Here is a 20,322-nt window from a genome sequence, read left to right as displayed (position 1 = left end):
CCACAATAGCCAAACTGTGGAAAGAGCCGAGATGCCCTTCAACAGATGAATGGATAAAGAAGATGTGGTCCATATATACAGTGAATATTACTCAGCCATCAGAAAGGATGAATACCCAACTTCTACATCAACATGGATGGGACTGGAGGAGATTATGCTAAGTGAAATAAGTCAAGCAGAGAAAGTCAATTATCATATGGTTTCACTTATTTGTGGAACATAAGGAATAGCATGGAGGACATTAGGAGAAGGAAGGGAAAAATGGGCGGGGGGAATTGGAGGGAGAGATGAACCATGAGAGACTATGGACCTGAGAAACAAACAGGGTTTTAGGGGGGAGGGGGGATTGGTTAGCCCGGTGATGGGTATTAAGGAGGGCACGTACTACATGGAGCACTGGGTGTTATACGAAAACAATGGATCGTGGATCACTACATCAAAAACTAATGATGTATTGTATGGTGACTAACATAACATAATAAAATTAAAAACTAAAAAAAAAAAAAAAAAAAGTACCAAACTCTAAAATTCTCTGTTAGGTTTCAAAGGTGTGTGGGACTGATATTATATGTAAACTACTGTGGTGTATTTTTAAAACTAGTCTAACTGCCACTGTTCTGTTTCAGGTTTACTCCTGATTTCACAGCTTCTAGAGTTATTCGTGAACTGAAGTTTATAACAACCAGTGGCTCTGAATTTGTATTTGTGTTGAATGCATCCCTTCCATACCATATGTTAGCAACCTGTGCGGAAGCCCTACCCAGACCCAACTGGGAGCTGGCTCTGTACATCATCATCTCAGGAATCATGAGGTATTTGTGTCTTCTTTTGAGGTTGGTATTCAGGCATCACTTGACACTGTTCCTTGCATGCCCATGTGCCAGTCACTGTTGTGAATGCTGGTAATCTATCAGCAAACAGAACAGACCTTTTTGCCTTGATCAAGCCTGCATCTACTAGTGGGAGCAGTCAGAACTGAACCCCACTTGAGTGGCATATACAATAAGCAAAAGTCTTCTACCTTTAAAATTTCTTATACAAATTAAGTACGTGTTAATTTCTTAAAGGGAAAAAAACACTCATAATTTGCCAGGTAACGTTGCTTGATTTGGGCATAGGTAACTTACTCAATATTATATGATACTTTTTTTTAAACAGACCTAAGCAGCATGAAATGTGAGGAATATTTTTTGAATCCTCGGCAACCTTATCTTTTTTTCAGTATATTTATATGTTTGGAGAATCTGATACACTTGCCTCTAAATTTACATGGTTACCCCACACATCCTTTAAGGGAAAAAGAGTTGGTCTGGAGAGTTAAAACCGCAAGGTAAAAGCTTCTTCTTGGTAAGAGGAAAAGTATCCTCCAGGTGTCTGTCCTGATACAAGTAATTATTTCCTCTATATAAGCCTCCATGTAAGTTGGCATTCCATAAAAATGAGCATGCAGGCATCCCTGTTTTTTATATCGTGTTGTACTTTACCAAGAAACTGTCTTTAATATCAGATTTTGTTACTCTTACACTAACAAATGAATCCCAACTCTCCACCTTCTGTGCCCCTACAGTGCACTGTTTCTCTTGGTAATTGGAACAGCCTATTTAGAAGCTCAAGGAATTTGGGAGCCATTTCGAAGGCGACTATCCTTTGAGGCCTCGAACCCACCCTTTGATGTGGGAAGACCATTTGATCTCAGGAGAATCGTTGGTATTTCATCTGAAGGAAAGTATGTTCACATGCTGGAAATAAAGTCTCTAGTATACATAAATGTGGCTGATGTAGTTAAAAGAAAAAATAAGTTTTTCTTTTCATCTTTGCTCAAGGGGGAAGAAATCTTAATTCTAACTGCTTCATAATCTCTTGTGTATAGCTCTCTTCTCTGCTAGAACTCACAGCAGATCCCATGTTTTTATTGTGTTGGTGAGGGTTGAAATATTCTTAGTTAGATCACTGACTTGATTCCTAAATTTTCAGATAGAATAGACCCTATAAAATTGTGGAAAGTATCCCTATTTCTTGCTGGGGTTTTTTTTTTTTTTCCTTAGAGTACATATCTCTCTTGTGGCTATCTTGATGAGATAAAAATTTTTTCATCTTAGATTTTGTAAGTTGCTCTTTACTGATCTGCGGTTGGTCCTTTTTGCAGCTTGAACACACTCAGCTGTGACCCCGGTCACAGTAGGGGGTTCTGTGGAGCAGGCGGCTCGTCGTCCCGACCCAGTGGAGGGAGTCACAAGCAGTGTGGCCCACCGGTGCACCCACACAGCGGCCACAGCAATAGAAACTCAGCTGACGTGGAAAACGTCAGAGCGAAAAACAGCTCCAGCACCTCTGGCAGGACTTCTGCGCAGTCTGCTAGCAAAGCCAGCCCCCTTGTCTTAGATTCAAACACAGTGGCCCAAGGTCATGCCGCGGGCAGAAAGTCCAGAGGAGCCAAGCAGAGCCAGCACGGCAGTCAGCACCATGCCCACAGCCCGCTGGAGCAGCCCTCCCCGCCGCCGCCGCCGCCGCCGCCGCCGGGGCCTCAGCACCAGGAACCGCAGCTCGGGAGGCTGTCGCCCGCCCCGCTCTCGCACCCTTCCCACCCAGAACGGGCCGGCAGCACAAGGCACAGCTCGGAGGACTCGGACATCACCAGTCTCATAGAAGCCATGGACAAAGACTTCGACCACCAAGACTCCCCACCCCTAGAAGTGTTTACAGAGCAGCCGCCGTCACCGTTGTCGAAAAGCAAAGGTAATCCTCCGTTCTCACCGTCAGAAAAGCGTGATGTATGCGGGGAAGGCGGGTGCATAATTAAGGAGCTGTGGTAGAAGCAGCTGATGTAGTAAGTGTTCTTCTGGCTCAAATTCACCTCCAGTTTGGACTTACGCTTTTCCGTATCTGATGCAAATAGAGCGGTATCCATTTATCATAAAAAATATTTGAACTTCTTAGGTTATTTATCAAATTTAGAAATTTATTGGGCATCTCTTTCCATTTTTCAACTGTCTGTGATTATTGTGTTGTGATAGGTTGAGCTTTTTTTTTTAATTGTTAAACTAATTTTTAATACAGTGGTGAAATGGAGACCCATCCATTTTAACTCAAAAATAATATTTCCGGGGCGCCTGGGTGGCTCAGTCGTTAAGCGTCTGCCTTGGGCTCGGATCACAATCCCAGGGTCCTGGGATAGAGCCCCGCGTCGGGCTCCCTGCTCAGCAGGAAAGTCTGCCTCTCCCTCTCCATCTGCCTCTCCCCCTGCTCATGCTCTCTCTCACTCTTTCAAATAAATAAAATCTTTAAAAAATAATATTTCCACAGAACCTGTACTTTAGAGCAGGGGCTGGCAAACTACAGCCAGAGAGCCAAATCACCACGTGTTTTCATAAATAAAGTTTTATTGGAACATAGACATGCTGATTCATTTCCATATTGTCTATGGCTAGTTTCATGCTATAACAACAAAGTTGAATAGCTGCAAGAGACCATAATGGCCACAAACCTGAAAATATTTACTATCTATGTCTTTACGGAAAAAGTTTGCTGATCCCTGCTTTGGAGTTCTGTGTGCTGGATTAGCTACCTATTTCTCAGTAACAAATTATCCCAAAACGTCGTCACTTAAAATGCCCACACTTACTATCTCAGAGTTGCTGTGGGTCAGGCATCTGGGTGCAGCTTAGCTGGGTTCTCTGGGTTGCAAGACTGCAGTCAAGGTGTTGCCTGGGCTGAAGTCATCTTAAGGTTCAACTGGAGGAGGATCTGCTTCCAAGCTCACTCAGGTAGTTGATGGCACGATTCAGTTTTTCATAGATTGTTGAACTGAGGATCTCAGTTCCTTGCTGGCTATGGCCACCGGCCTCATGGGTCCTCTCCATAGGGCACTTTAAAGCAGTTGGCTTCACCGGAGCAAGGAAGCTTAGAGGCAAGAGAGAGAACAAGCTAGCAGGACAGAAGTCACAGTCCCTAACGACCTAATCTTGGAAGTGACATCACATCACTTTTGTAGTGTTCTCATCAGAAATGTGGTCTGGCCCATACTCCAGGAAAGAGAATTCCACAGAGCATAAACACCAGGAGGGAGGGGGGTTGCACTGGGATTTATCTTAGACATGACATACACATACACAGAGGTAGGCTATTTGGTAACTTCCAAAATCAAAATATAAAAACCAGTAAACAGCCTGTAGCTCTATTTCAATTTAATCCCTTTACAGCCTGAACTTTTTGCATCTTCCTCTCTCTCCCATAGCAGTCCTGCCACTACGCATTATTCCAAGCCTGTTTCAGGAACCCCCTCACTGGTGTACCAGGGAGGTTTTTTGCCTTTCGTTTACACAGGGCACAGGGAAGTTGGCCGTCCTGAGGGACCAGAAGAAACCCAATGTTCCCAGAGTCCAGGAGTTTTCTGTTAGAGAATTTCCTAGTCCCTGATATGAAAACTAGTTACATAGAGTCCTCTTAGAATTACATGCATTTGGATTTGCAAAATAGTAAAATGTCTTGAATATTATTTAACTTTTTCCAGAGAAATGTATTTTTTGCTAACTCATTATTAATAGAGCTTATTTATTTTAGGGTAATTTTCATAAGTAATATTAAATGAATCTTTAAAGTTCTATTTATTAGATCAAGTTACATAATCAGTTTTTCCTATATTGAGGGCATGAATAAAATAAATGTATATTATCATTTCCAGAAAGAATTTGGCAATCAAAACTGAATACCTGACTGCCTGTGCCTAAGATAGTCCACTAAAATCAGTGTGATAGGTCCATTTTTATTTTCAGGGTCATTTATCTGGAACATAAATATTAAAATTTTAAAAATGATTTTAATTATCACAGTGGTCCTAGAGTCAACCTACTGAAAGATATTTAATGATGGAGTATGGGTACCACCACATCATTAGTGATTCTTGAACCCATGAGGACACAGTGATTCCAGGCATCACATGAGTGGCCGTTCTACTTGTTATAAGGATAACTGCTGCTGTTTGGAAAGAAGGAAGGAAACAAAATCTTTAATTTTTTTTTTTTAGCAAGTATTTTTATTGAAGTATAACATACATATGGAAAACTAGCCTCTTAAATGAACTTTAAAAGGTGGGCATTGATCTCCAGGTTGCAAAATAGTGGTATGTCATAAAACCATAGGATTTTAGCTGGGCAGAACCTTTATAAGCTCTTAAAGCTTACCCCAGGCCCCTGTAGATAGTCATGTTCATGTTAAATATGAACCTTCTGTTTTCAGAAGCACCCTGTTCCTCCTGACCGTACCCAGTATCTCAGACAAAAAATCTACCTTATAATGAGCTTATGTAATTCCTGGCTTTTGGAGACTGCTCAGAGTGACTTCTCTTCAAATAAATATGATCTCCCGAGATCTTGCCTAGATTGTAGGCCATCAAGCCATTTCCCTAGTCATTCCTCCTGTCACTGCTCCTCGTGGAAGATGGCACCCAGAAATGCCCTCTGTTCACAGCTGGCCTGAGCAGGGCCTCGTAAAGCTGGGCAGTCATTAGACTCTATACTTGTTTGGTTTCTTCCCCTGCAATACAGACTCCTAGGGACTGGACAGAGGCCATTGTCGGATTGAGGGTTAAAACCCAAGGAAGCTCTGAACCTAGTGCAGTCACTCATCAGTATCTGCATTAACTGAAGACATGGTGGAATCTGCAGCCATGCTCATTTCTGGCTTTGGTAGCGTGAGGGGCAGCTTTATCTAGGGTTGGGAGATGCAGAGTGGCACACGGTCATGAGGTGAGGCTCAGCCATAAGGCAGGCCCGGATTGAATCATGGCTCTGCCCCTTCCTAACTGTGTGACTGTGTGAAATTTACTTCTGTGATCCCCCATTTGTTCTCTTTCAAGTGGAGAAGATAGCTACTACCTACACTGTGGGATGTAGCTCCTGCTAGGAGCCACACCATCTTCAGCCTGCTGAGTTGAAGGGAGCTGTGGAACACCCTGGCACTAATGTCTGCCTAGAACATAGTCTTAAGGGTGAGAAGTGGGACAAACGGGGCTAAAGACAGAATCCTGAGAGCAGGGCCAGCAAGGAGAAGGCCAGCAGACAGTGTGATGGAAAGCAGGTAGAAGATGTGGTCGCTGTATCCCAGCAAGGCCAGAAGAAGCAGAGGTAGAACAGAGCTGCACAGAGTCTGGCAGCTAGGACATTACTTGACCTTGGCCAGATAGTTGCTGTGAAGTGATAGGACTAGAAACCAGGTTACAGTGATGTGAGTACTTTTTCACATCAGACTGTTAATAGTGGCCACTTCTCAGGGTATGCGTTTGGGGGCAAGTGAAAGGGGGCATTTACTCTTTACTCTGTAGTTTCCATGCTCTTTAACTTTTAACCAAAAAAAAAAAAAAAAGTGGGGGATGAATATATTTTTTTATAGATTTTAGTTATTTATCTGAGAGAGAGAGAACGAGCAGTGGGGAGGGGCAGAGGGAGTGAGAGAGTGAGAGAAGCAGACTCACCGCTGAGCAAGAAGCCCAATGTGGGGCTCAATCCCAGAACCCAGAGATCATGATCTGGGCCGAAGGCGGACACTTAATCAACTCAGCCACCCAGGTGCCCCGGGATGAATATATTGTGTGGTAGTATTTTTAATGAAAAAAATGGGGAGCACGGTGTTTGGAAATATCTATGAGTGAAGGACAAAAAGCCAGTAGAGCTGAGAACAATGATGGTGGTCAACACTAACGTTCCAGGCCTGACTGCACATGCCTCGTGCACCCTAGTGATTGGCATCGCTGTGACCCTGTGTCTCCAGTTAGAAGCCCAGTTCAGAAAGAAAGGTTGCAGCGGGCAGATATGGGAGGCCATGCCCAGGCCTGATTCTAAGCCCTCAGCTTGTAACTACACTGTCCTGCCACCTCCAAAAAGAAGAGAAGCAAATGCCCAAGGAGGTAGGTGGGGTGCGACCCAATTCAGTAGAGTATAAAAGATAGGACACTCATTCCACAGGCATGTGGATGCAGATGAATGGGTAGAGCCGAAGAGGGGTACAGGGAGTCCGAGGAGCTTCTGTTGGAGGCGAAGTCACAGCTGCTGGGACTGAGGGGTGAAGTGGGAGGGTAGAAACAGGAAACAGTTTGGAGTAGTCTGGTTCCACTGAACTCACATTTCTGTGGACTGGGAGTCCATGGGACATGTGAGCTGGATGTGCAGAGCAGCCCCTCAGGTAGCATGGGGACCCCGCCGAGGGTCGCGGTGGCACTCCGCACACTTTTGCCCTCTTTCTCCATGCTCCACTGCAGCCCAAGGGTGAGGAGTGCAAGCTGGGGAGTTGGATTACAGCACTGTCGGACTTCTGCAGGGCGGGGGTGGCAAAAAGACCAGGGGTGAGAATGCCACGGGGGTTGCTGGCAGGACAGAGATGCATATGCCAGACGGTGCAGAACTTGCAGGATAGAGAAGGACCTCAGGCCAGAAGGAGCCCCACAAACAGGGAGAACATGGACAGTCAAGGGGTGGGAGATCCAACACATCCAGCTGCAGGGATGGTGGAAGCAAGGGAAGGACAGGAGACTGGTCTGCAAGTGCGACCTGAGACTGCAAGGCTTCAGAGGAAAGGCGATTCTGGGTGGTGACAGGTTCTTAAGTGCAGCCTTGGAAATGGGGTGTGAAAGTAAAGCCCATTAGCAACAGTGAGGCCACAGAGCTATAGGTCTGCAGTCCCTTACACAACCCTCTGGAAGCCTCACATGTTTGGGAATTCAGATTCTGGAAAGGCATGCAGTGCGTGTACCGTATGAGTCATAAGACTAACTTCATTTCAGCAGCTTAAGTTGTACCACCAAGAGTTGAGGCATCAAGTTTTGTTTCTAAATGAGGGAGAAAAACTAGGAGAGCTTTTTGGATTTCAGAGGTCCTGATGAGAGATGACTGACCTGACCCATACAAGACCTGGAGCCCAGGTGATAGGACGTTGAGGGTCAGAGGAAGTCCATGAGGCTGGTGTCAGGCTCCTCAGGGAGGACTGGGAGACCTGCAGGGTACAGTGGTGAGGCCAGGCAGTGTGTAGGAATGTAGTGTGTACGCAGTTGTCACAGACGTAGAGGGTTCTGGGTGCATGGATCTGATCTGCCTTCCAGGCTATCTGCAAGGAAACAGACTAGATTCAGAGCTAGCATTATAAAATCTACTCTAAACTCGCCTCCCTCCAAAAGCAGGGCATCTGCCAAGTATTGGTGAAGCCTGAGGCTTGGTTGATAAGCTTTCCACTCCCTCCTCCACTACTATATATTGTCCCAAAGGCAAAGGTAACCAGTCCTTGGAGAAATCTAACCTGATTTGCCCAATGGGGCGGAGAAGTGGACCTGAGTGAGCCGAGAGAAGGGCTAGTATCAGCACAAGGGGAGCAATATTGGTAGTATTTGCTACCCAAAGTTGTGGCTCAGGGACCAGCAATAGTTACATCACCTGGGGGCCTTTAGAAATGTAGAATTGTGGACCCCAACCCAGAATGCTGAATCAGACTCTGCATTCAACAAGGTCCACAGATGATTGGGATAACATGTGTGTTAAGCCACTAGTGAATGTAACCAGGGAATGTCCTTGGGAGGCGGGCACTGGTCCTTCTAGTGGTTTTTGGGCAGACAAGGAGTTGCCCTTAAAGGGAGTGGATGGAAATGCCTAGATAGGACAGAAGCTATCCTCTCCCAATATTAAATTGTAGTTGTGTGCTTTTGAATATTGGTGATACTTGGTTTCTAGAATAAACAAATCCAAAATGAGTGTAATAATTTTATGAAACCCCTACATAATTGAATTCTGTGTACTATAAAGTTTTGGTGGTGCAGGCCTTTTTTCCTAGTCCTGGGTACCTTACTGGTTCTGCTTAGTACCACAGATGGTATATAAAACCTTATAAAGGTACCAGAAAAGCTACAACAAAAAGAGTACGGGTGTTCTTACAAACTCATTATTAATTCCTTCCCTGTGTTAGAAGTAAAATTATCTCACTTAATAGGACTTCTTTTCTAACTTGCATTGAGCTAAACAAGTCATCTTCACAATCTAAGCACAGAACTTAATCAGAAAGAATAATATGATTGCTGTGAAATTTTGAAAACAATATTTGCTTTAGCTTAAAGAACTCCTGAAGAGTTTTTTCCATATGCATTTTTTGGTATGTTTTCATTTAACATGCTCATACAAAGTTATTATGTGGGGAAGTAAATTTGCGTGACAAGTACTGACCTAGTAAATTGGCCTCATTTAGACCATTTTAGCAGCCAAAACATGAGGAGGAAGACAACTTCTGCCAGAATTCATGCTTCTCTAGAGAGTCTAGTCAGATGTTACAGCTGATGTGACATGGCCTACCTTGGGCCCACTGCAGCCAGGAACTGCACATATTCAGAGAAACCATTTGCTCAAAGCTAATGGAAACTTTCCTGAAGCAATTCTTTTGGATAGAAGTTAATACAATGACCTAAAAGTGGGAGAGAGACAGCCAAAGCAGCTTGCGCAGACAAGTTGATTACAAATTCATTTATCCACTCCTTAGTGAAGACAAAAAGTAAATGAATAGGATGTATGCTTTAAATTTATAATTTATACTTTGCCTCCTTAAAATAATTGGTGGTGGTTTAAATTATTAAAGCCTGTGTAAAACAGTGAATAAAAGACAAAAAAGGAGTTTTTGGTGTTTTATCTGTTTGTTTTTAATTATGGTGCTCTCTCATCAGAAACCTAGAAAAAACTGAGTTGTTACCGTTAAGTGTTCAATTGAGCAGCATAGTTCCTCGCACGAGGACCAAAGTAAAACATTGTTCTATAGTTCTCGTGCAGGAAGAGGAAGCCTGAAAGTGCATCTGAAAAAAAAAACAGACTTTGCTAGCATTGAATTCCAGCTTCAATCTGAGGACACCGATTAATTGAATGGGCATTTTGTCTTTATTGGAGAGAATACGGGAATGTTCTTCATATAGATGTACGCTCAGCCTCACCCATGTGTGCAGCGCTCATGGTGACTAAAGTATGTATATAGTGCTCATAGTTGGATTATTGGATGAGGCTTAGGACTTTACTGTTGACTAAAGATGCTAGATCTGTAAGATGCAGATGGTACCCTGTCACAAATATTTAGCAGCCTGCCTTATGTTCCTGTACACACAGGTCAGCCCCAAGGTACCCTGCGGATAAAGACAAGTGGCTTTTGCCAATAAAGAGTTTTGTATCTAATCAATTATTAGAAAAAATACACTTAATTGGGTTCTAAAGCAATGAAAAACTGTTTCATTCTGACCACTTTTATGAGCAAGCGTAGCAACCACCAACTGGACATAACTTAGTCAACCGTACAATATCACAACCAGGATTCAGGCATGCCTCATCTTACTGTGCCTGACTTTATTGCCCTTCGCAGATAACTGCGTTTTCTTACGGCTTGTGGCAGTCCTACACTGAACAAGTCTATGGCAGCATTTTTCCAGTAGCATTTGCTCACTTCATGTCTCTGTGTCCCATTTTGGCAATCCTCACAATATTTTGAACTTTTTCATTATTATTAAATTTGTTTGGTGATCTGTGATCAGTGATTACAACTCACTGAAAGCTCAGATGATGGTTAGCATTTTTTAGTAATAATTAAGATATGGACGTTGTGGGTTTTTTTTTTTTAGATATAATACTGTTACACACTTAATAGGTGACAGTATAGTGTAAAGATAACTTTCATATGCACTAGGAAACCACAAAATTAATTTGACTCACTTTATTGTGGTGGTCTGGAACCAAACCTGCAATATCTCCAGGTTACACCTGTTACTGATCTAGTCAAGATACAGAACATTTATATCACCATAATGATCCTTGTGTGTCCTTTTCTAGCCACACCCACTTCCCTCCGACTCCTCTCCCTTCCTTAACCCCTGGCAACGATTAATCTCCATTCCTATAATATGTCATTTCAAGAATGTGCTATAAATGGAATCACAGTTTGCGATGAAGACCGACTTTGGATTCAAACCTTGATATGTTACTCGTGAAAGAGTGAGATATGGGATAAGCTTCCAGACTTGGGGCGGCAAGTCTCAGAGCAGGTCACACTGTAGGAGTATTTCAGGGTTTACAAAGGCACAAAACCAACTTGTACAGCTTGGCAGACACTGGCTGAGCACTTGCCATGTGCTGGGCACCATGCAAGGCGCTGAGGATGGAGAGATCAGTAAGGCTGAGAATTCTGGGGGCTCATGGCGCCAGAGCCATACAGGCTCCTTCCCATTTGCCATGGCAGAAAGGAGCTCCAGGCAGTCAGGGTGGATTGGAAGCTGTTATAATTAAACCACTGGCCAGTCTCCTGCTAAAACAAAGGCTTCTCAATTTTTGAGACTTAATGTCCCAGTTGTGGTTTCAAGTTTATTACCTCCTGGAATCAGTGTGAAAGTAAATGACAAAATGACATTCCTAAAATCCAGTCAGAGTTTTACCTGTTCTTTTTCTAGATCAGGCCCAGCAAAGGTTTTCTGTAAAGGGCCAGACAGTAAATAGGTGAGGCGTGGTCTGTCTCTGTCATGTATTCTTCTTTGTTTCTTTTTTTCGATCACTAAAAAACAAAAAAATCATTCTCGCCTCACAAGCCAAACAAAACAGGCCACAGGGCAGATTTCATCCATGGGCCACAGTTTGCCAACCCCTGTTTAGATGCCAAAGTTTGATTTTCTGGCAATAATTAACAGTGGCCAGGAAACGTTAGGATTTAAACAACTTGTTTAAGCTCCCATTATCAAAAGGATGTATTTTTAAATGGCGTATAGAGAATAGGTTCGACTGCGGCTTATGTGGCTTCTGCAGCTTTACCCTGCCTGCCCGCCCAGGTGATTGCACAGGTGCTGAAATCCAGGGATTTCTCTGCTGTTGCCTAATGCAGCTAGAATGGAAGCTCGGTGAGGGCAAGGGTTATGTCGTCGGTGCTACTGCTGAATTCCCAGGACATGGAATGCTGCCTGGGAAGTAGTGGGCACTCAGATATGTTGTGGGTTGGTTTCTCATTTGTCTTGGGAGCATCCACATCTTTTAAAATAGTAGGCTTTCTAGAGCTCTGTCTCACTCTGTCCATATAGAACATTCCGTGGTGTTTATGTGCCGGCCACAGCTCTGAAGGCTTTATGCAATTCCTTATTACAACCCTATGAGGTGTTGTCTCTCCTAGCTTACAGATGGGAGGCCAAGAATGTGCACCTGGTTAGGGAGAGCCAGGATTTGGACTCAGCCATCATGGCTCTGCCCCCAGGCCTCTGAGCACCCCTTGGGTGATGTACAAGGGCTTCTCATCCTGTGTCACCTTCAGGCTTCCATCTCCAAACAGATTTGAAAGGATGTCTGGTTTTCTCTTGTGTGATTTTTCAAAGCTACATCATCCTTGGGGGTATCAAAAAGTATTCTAAGACAGACGTAGATTTGTCAAAACTACTAAGTTTGCCCAAAATCATTGAACTGTACACTTAAAATGGGTTTATCTTACTGTACATAAATTATGCCTCAACAAAATTGATTTTTACAAATATTCTCATCAAAAAGTCAAACATGTGGCTGGGTGATGGACACTGGGGAGGGTATATGTGGTGGTGAGCGCTGTGAATTGTGTAAGACTGATGAATCACAGACCTGTACCCCTGAAACAAATACTACATTATATGTTAATAATAAAAGAAAGTCAAACATGATTTGGAAAGTTTTAATTAGAGAAGAAATAAAGTAGAGAAAGAAACCTTCACTAATGAGAAAGAGTCCAGCCTCTTGGAGAAAAGCTATAATGGCTGTGTTTTCTGAGCTATTTAAAACATCAAGAAGTTACTTTACTTTGATTTCCATCCCCAGGGAAAGGAAAACCTCTTCAGCGCAAGGTGAAACCACCTAAGAAGCAAGAAGAAAAGGAGAAGAAGGGAAAGGGAAAGCCACAGGAAGATGATCTGAAAGACTCCCTGGCTGATGACGACAGCTCCTCCACCACCACAGAGACCTCCAACCCTGACACAGAGCCTCTCCTCAAGGAGGTATGATGGGCTCCCATAGACAGACAAGAGAAGCAAGTGCCCCCTGCAGCTCACAAGAGACTCTCTCCTAGATCGGGCTTTTCTCTCTTACGTAGGCGCATGCTCTGGGGAGTCCTTCCCCGTGTGCACAGGCATGCCTGAACAGTCACAGCCCCCAGGATGGGGGTCTTCATATCCCCCAGGCAACAACACCGGCAAGCATGTTGGTAAAGTGAAGTAGTTAGAAATTGGAAACACAGCTTGAAACTTAGGGACTCTCTGGAATAGTAACTACTCTGGCTCATGAAATTTATTTCAAATTTTAAGTCTTAAAAGAGGATGAGAAGGACCTAGACCGTTTTCATTATATGGGACTTTTCCTGTCTTATTGCTGCTGGTACAGCAGCCTTCAGTAGCTGCTCACTCCTCCCACAGTTTGGGCAGTGACTGTCCTGGAGGGGAAGGTGGCCCAGGGAAACACGCCACACATCAGTGGTCACTCAGAACTGGGGACCCAGCTCAGCACACATTACATCAAGAAAGCCGCCTCGCTTCTCAAAGTCCTCCGCTCTCAGGGTAGTCACCAGTGTCAAATAATACTGCAGAATGCCCGCTACTTAGTGGCATTAGGTAAATGGAAGGTAAAGTTACCGTTGTGAGCAGGTCTGAGAGTGTGAGTTACAAGTGCTATGCAGAAAAGTGAGGGCATAGTTCTATTTTGGCATTTTTATTTTGAGATAACTGTATTCCAAATTTAATATGATCCTAATATAGCCTTTAATAATCTAGGCCCGAATTTCTTTTTCAGTTCTAATCTAGTGACCTAAGGAACCATTTCTTAAAGATATCTAACAGCATCATCTGCATATGTTAATTTTTTAATGAAATTTACATGTGACTTATTTTTCTTGTCAGCTCCCTTCCCCTTCACGTCCTTCACATTTGGTGGGGTGCTCTGTACGCCCTCAGTACAGTGCATAGTACTGGACTTCTGTACTGTATTATATCCTTTCTAACAGATTCCTTCAGAGAAGCAGAATGCCATCTTCGGTTTTGAGTGGAATCCCAGCAGTTTCAATGATATGAATAAGCATTTGGAAAGCATTTTCAGGGCAGGCTTTCTTCACGTTTCCTCACTTCTTTTCCTGCCCTTCCGGCTTTTCTCCTAACGCTTCTCTCCAGCTGACCCCATCTGCCACCATTCTCTGTGCACCCCCTGGCATCATTCTCCCCTCTCCGTTCGCTTCCTCCTGCTCCTTCCATCTCCTTCCCCACCATTTGTTTCTTACAGACACAGCACAGACTCCATGCGGCCTTCATGCCCGCTCTCCTCCCTTCTGATCAGTGTTTAGTCGTCGTCCTCAGTGCTCTTGCATATAGTTTGTGTGCTTTTATTTCTTGGTGACTGATTTGTTTGCCAGTTGTGTGTGTTTTCTTCCTAACTAGATAACAGACTTGACAGGTCACTATCCCATAGATGGCTTTTCCAACCTTCTTCTACCCATTCATTCAAAAAGGAAGGCTTGAGTGGAATACTACACGGCCATTAAAAAGGGATGAACTCTTGCTGTTTGTGATAGGATGGATGGAGGAGGTTATGCCAGGTGAAAAAAGTCAGACTGAGAAAGACAAATACCACCTGCTTTCACACATGTGTAGAATCTAAAACACAAAACAAACAAAAAGCAGAATCAGACCCACAAATACAGAGAACAAACTGGTGGTGGCCAGAGGGGAGGTGGGTAGGGGGAATGGGCAAAATGGGTGAAGGGGAGTGAGAGATACAGGCTTCCACTTGTGCACTGAGTAAGTCCCAGGGATAAAGGGCACAGCATAGGGAATGTAGGCAATGATACCGCAGTAGCGTTGTATGGTGACCAATGGGAGCTACACTTGTGATGAGCACAGCATAACATATAGAGGTGTTGAATCACTATGCTGTACACTTGAACCTTATGTAATATTTGCATCAGCTGTACTCAAAATCTTTTTAAGGCAACTTAAAATAAAAAAAAAATTAGGTACTGAGCACCTGAGTGCCAGACCTTGTGCTTGGGAAACAACAGAAGACAAAAAGACCATCTCCTTGTCCTCAAAGAGCTCATGGTATACAAAGTCCTTGATGAGTCAAGTGTTCGAGAAGTACTTCCTGAATAACTCAGTCTTAAAAGGTGGGCAGGAGTGTGGGTTAGCCCTTTCTCTGGTTATTCACTCCTGACAATTAAATAGATTGACCTGATGTGACCTGTTAAAACCCAAGTTGCCTTAATGTCCATAAATAGTGAAGCTGGGTAGCGTCTCATTTACCTTGTGCCAGTAACTCCTCCCATACCCACAGCTGTGCCGTTCTGCTGAGCATGTCCTTCCCCTGTCCGTACCCCTGATTAGCCTCAGTGCATCATTGCACATGGTGCTGCTCCAGCCATGTGTGATGAAGAACCAGTGTGTTTTTTCTTTCCAATCTGTCGTATAGGTGGTCCTACCACACATAAGTAGTACACACCCATTCCACATGCAACTCCCCAGCGAGTTCAGTGAGACCTGAACAGATCTATGCCCTGTTTGGGAGACAAGTGCACTGGTCTCGTGCCTGGATGCCACAACAGTGTGGACTTGCTGTAAACGTGCCTAAGTGCGGCTTCCGTACTTACCCAGTCAGGGACCGGAAGAAACCAGAGTGGACAGACCAGCGACATAGCACAGCTCTAAGGTGCAGCTTAAGTGTGACCTCAGTGCAGGCTCCACACTCAGGCCAGGTAAGACAGTCCTTCTCTGCTCTGGTCAGAGCCCGTGAATAGTTCTCCACCAGGGTACAAGTTCACCTCCAGCCGTCGTATGCATCTGCCTCCTGCTAGACTTCACAGTCCTCGGGGAAAGGGCTGGGGCCCTGTGGGCCTGCACTGCCTAGCACCAAGTGGGTGACCAGTAAGTGTCAGTTGAGTGAGTGAATGAATAACGAAGCCCCTCTCGTTGACGGTGAATGGATAGCGTTAAACCCACCGTAACACTTTCACAGTCACAGTGTCGCTCGGGAACACTTCGGGAACAGGTGTGAACACTTACTGCTGCCTGCGCTGCTTTCTTGCCCTGGATTTTACCTGTACTTAGGATGAGCAACATTGCCAGAAGGATAGGACTTTATATTGTACTCCAAGCTGACTTTTCTTGTAAAAGAGCAAGGTTTTCTCACCCGGTGCTTAAAAATGAGAAGCTACCAATTTGCTGCTGCCGCTGCCACCACCCACCCCAGGCAGGACGTCAGGATAAATAAAACAACACTCTTTATAACCCGGGCTCGCCCAAACATAATTATAATAAATCAAAGGCTAAAAAATTGGCAGAACTACAGTAAAGATCGAAAGGAGTTTATTGTTTTTAAACATACAACGTGTTGTATCTGCTACATCTTTGGTTTTGTGTCTCTGCCTTCATCTAGGACTGTATCACTCATTTTTATGAGTCCTTCTCAGCAATTAAGTGTACATTTTTTTACAGGATACAGAAAAGCAAAAGGGAAAACAAGCCATGCCTGAAAAACATGAAAATGAAATGTCTCAAGTGAAGCAAAAAAGCAAAAAACTCTTAAAGAAAGAAATCCCAACAGATGTGAAACCCAGGTAAGAAAAATAAATGTATGCAGAGAAATCAGGTATCCATGAGAAATGACTGGTGAAATCAGGTCATGTTTTTGTGGTGAGTTGGTTACTATGGGATTTCTGCAGCAAAAGCCATGACTGCATTGTGTTCCTCTCGGGTCTTTTCTGATGCCTGGTGTTGATTGGGGACCACATGCTGCTGCTGTCAGACATGGAAAAGGCAGAGTTAATGACTTGTTATGAAAATTTAGGATGAAATTTTAGGTTGGTAATTTGTTCCCAGGCAGAGAGCCATTCCAGTTCTGTACAAATGGTTTAACCACAGGTAGGAGCATAACTTTTCTCAAAAAGAGCTCTGACTCTGTTCACTAACCTAGAGCTGCAATTGGGTTCTAGACTTTTGTGCCATAAAACTTGAAAAAATTTATTCTTACCTGAAAAATGCACAGGGCAGAGGCACCTGGGTGGCTCAGTCAGTCAAGCATCCAATTCTTGGTGTCAAGCGTCCAGTTCTTGGTGTCAGCTCAGGTCATGATCTCAGGGTCCTGGGATCAAGCCCGGAGTCGGGCTCTGCGCTCAGCGGAGAGTCTGCTGGAGATTCTTTCCCTCTCTCTCCCTACGCCCCTCCCCTTCTTCCTTTCTCACTCTCTCATTAAAAAAAAAAAAAAAAACTCAGGGCAGATATCCTCTATCAACAAGAATTAACTAGGAAATAACTCCATTCCAGTCACTATGGAACAGGATTCTGGTGGGCCCCACAGGGAAGGCTTGCTGCAGAATGTTTCCTCAAGTAAATGAAGGAGTTGAACTGTTAGGTCATTAACTAAGGTTACTTTCATTAAACCTTAGATCTACCAAATAAGCTAATTTTAGTTTTAGCATTGTCCATGCCCTTCATAGTTGGTCGTATAAAATGGCCATCAGCATGTAAGCTGATATTTACCTTCTTGTGTGATAAGTGCACATTGACCTAGGAAGTTGAAGGAATTGGGTATAAATTACTAAAGGAAAGCATTGTTATCATTCGAATTGGCCTTACATTTTTGGAAGATCAGTTTTACTCTGATTCTGGAACTAATACGTGAGCTTTCCAGAAATACCAATAAACTGGAGTCTTTCCCTAGACGGCTTAACTCAGGCACAGGCAGTGTCTTCCATAGAACCAACAGCTCCTGAGAAATTAGGTGTTAACTATAGTGAAATGAAACCTCGTCCCTGAATTTATGAAATAATACAGCATATGGCAGTCATTAATTACTAATGGAATATTTATACCTAAAATTCACTCTTATGTGCAAATTTTTATGAGATCCAATCCCACAGTTTGTTGCGAACAATCTGACCCAGCTAGAATCAATGTCAAGTGGAGTAATGGTTGATACACTTGGATCTCTCCTGAGAGAAATCAACCTGAGGCACTAATTAGTGCTAACAACATTCTGGCACCCCAGGACTGGAATAATACTCTAGTGATTAGGGATTATTCTTCTAGGTCTTTTTCAGGCTTAGGTGATTAATCAGATATTCTTAAGTAAATGGGGCTAAAAAACACAAATTATGAAAAACCGTAGTTTTCATGGAGATCTTGTGAGAATAGACAATCATGCTGTAATTCTTATCACAAATTTAAAAACCAACCTTCTAAGAATTATCATAACAAAACTGTTCTGTAGGTGACTTTTGCCAAATCTGTATGATTAGCCTTGATGCCCGAGCTGTCAGACATAATTTTTTAAAACAGATAGTACATGTTAATTCTTACCTTCATCTCTTTTCCACTGACTTCTGTTATATTCCAAATTTTTTTTCTTTTTTTTTCTTTTTTTTTTTTTAAAGATTTTATTTTTATTTATTTATTTGAGAGAGAGAGAATGAGAGAGAGCATGAGAGGGAGGAGGGTCAGAGGGAGAAGCAGACTCCCTGCCGAGCAGGGAGCCCGATGTGGGACTCGATCCCAGGACTCCAGGATCATGACCTGAGCCGAAGGCAGTCGCTTAACCAACTGAGCCACCCAGGCGCCCCTATTCCAAATTTTTATGAAATAAACTGACCATTAGCAGAATTACCATAGCAAAACCATTCCACAGAGGACTTTTACCCATTCTGCACTGTGTATTAGCCTCGATGCCTGAGCTCAGAGACATACTATTTCTTATACAAATACTACATGTTCATTTTTACCCTCATCCCTTTTCCTCTTCTACAGTATTCTGATTTTTTTTTATAAAATAAGTTGACCATTAGCGGATTTGATTTTGAACATTTTATAAAAGATTTCTTTGAATGCCACCAACTGTACGGATTTTGAGTTCTCTGGTTAACAGAAAGCTACAGGAGCCCATTCTCTACTGGCTGTCTGTCAAGGGACAGTTATAAGGATAATCATGTCCTTTGGTACATAGTTAAGAGAAAAAATCGTTACCAGCAAGACGGTGTAAGTAGTGTCCTCTCAATTGTCTTTTAAAATTGTCTTTTGTAACTGGAGAAATCCGTATGCAACCTTACTCTTCTGATCTCCTTAATCTAATCTCTTTAAACTCACCAATCTTGTTTTGTGTTTTCCCAAACTCAGTTGGATAAAAGTATTAAAAGAGTCAGAATTCATTAGTACATCACTCAAATATGGAGTTAAAGACTTTTTTGTTTTTGTTTTTGTTTTCACAAGTAGACCATATATTCTCTTATTTTTTTATTTAAATTCAGTTAATTAACATATAATGTATTATTAGTTTCAGAGGTAGAGTTCAGTGATTCATCAGTCTCATGTAATACCCAGTGCCCTCCTTAATGTCCATCACCCAGTTACCCTATTCCCCCTACCAGCAACCCTCAGTTTGTTTACTAAGAGTCTCTTACGGTTTGTCTCCCTCTCTGATTTTGTTTTGTTTTATTTTTCCCTCTCTTCCCCTGTGATCCTCTGTTTTGTTTCTTAAATTCCATGTATCAGGGAGATCATACAAAGACTGGCTTTTTTAATAACCAGAAACGTGACCTCTCTGAATAGAGCCACTCTCTGTCTACACTGAGTTATGGCAGTCTGTCACTCAGGTAAAATCACTGCCAGTCCTAATATTAGTGGTACCCAAAACTCCTGTCACCTCAGAAATGCTGTGTGTTACTCTTTGGTTTTACAATCTGAAGGGTATAGATACACTCTTAAAAAGAGATACCACTAATAAGGCATATATGTATTATCATCTTCTTTTGAAAGCTTTATGTGATTGGGAATAAATGTCTGTTCCATATATCAGTAAGCCAAAACACTGATATTCTAAGATTAATAAAATCTGTGGGCTTAGTTCACATTTGCTTTATCAAAAATTAGTCTTTAAATATTGTCAATATTATTGGGATGTTATGTTATCTCTGGGCTACAAGACCCAATCCTGAAATGTTGAGGAACCTGTTTTCTTATAAATAGGTGTTGATAAAGCCAGAGCAGTGTCTCAGTCATGGTCTCTGCCTGTGCAGCCACATCCTACCATACTCCCACAAGTTCATTTCAAAAAATCATTTCCTGGGAGTGTGGAGCAGTGTTGTAATGGCAGAGACCTGGTCGATCCATCTTGGTCAGCTTCGACACCATAGAAGTTGTCCGTTTATTCATCAACACTTTACATGACTTACATGACTTGAATGTAATAATTAAAATGAGGGGGGGGAAAGGTCTTCATAGAATAACTGTACTCTCTACTACTCTGCTCTAACAGCACACTCAGCTCAGGGCCGTGAGCACCACATTTCACACCC

At 43.0% G+C, this 20,322-nt stretch overlaps 1 protein-coding gene across 5 annotated transcripts in view; it reads left to right on the top strand.

The window, feature by feature from the left end:
* Window positions 1-20,322, top strand: part of TMEM131 (transmembrane protein 131) — a 241,020-nt gene that overhangs the window by 209,055 nt on the left and 11,643 nt on the right. For all 5 annotated transcript variants that reach the window (XM_064572578.1, XM_064572577.1, XM_064572580.1 and 2 more), the window contains 5 exons: window positions 627-812; window positions 1,568-1,726; window positions 2,147-2,736; window positions 12,822-12,997; window positions 16,472-16,593. In XM_064572578.1, the coding sequence (XP_064428648.1) occupies window positions 627-812; window positions 1,568-1,726; window positions 2,147-2,736; window positions 12,822-12,997; window positions 16,472-16,593 (1,233 nt within the window). The remainder of the gene's footprint in view (window positions 1-626; window positions 813-1,567; window positions 1,727-2,146; window positions 2,737-12,821; window positions 12,998-16,471; window positions 16,594-20,322) is intronic.

This window comes from Mirounga angustirostris, unplaced genomic scaffold (assembly GCF_029215605.1).
Source record: "Mirounga angustirostris isolate CCGP_5_RB_7025 unplaced genomic scaffold, mMirAng1.0.hap1 SCAF_10, whole genome shotgun sequence".
In the NCBI taxonomy this organism is placed as follows: Eukaryota; Metazoa; Chordata; class Mammalia; order Carnivora; family Phocidae; genus Mirounga; species Mirounga angustirostris.
This window is presented reverse-complemented; position numbering and strand designations above follow the sequence as displayed.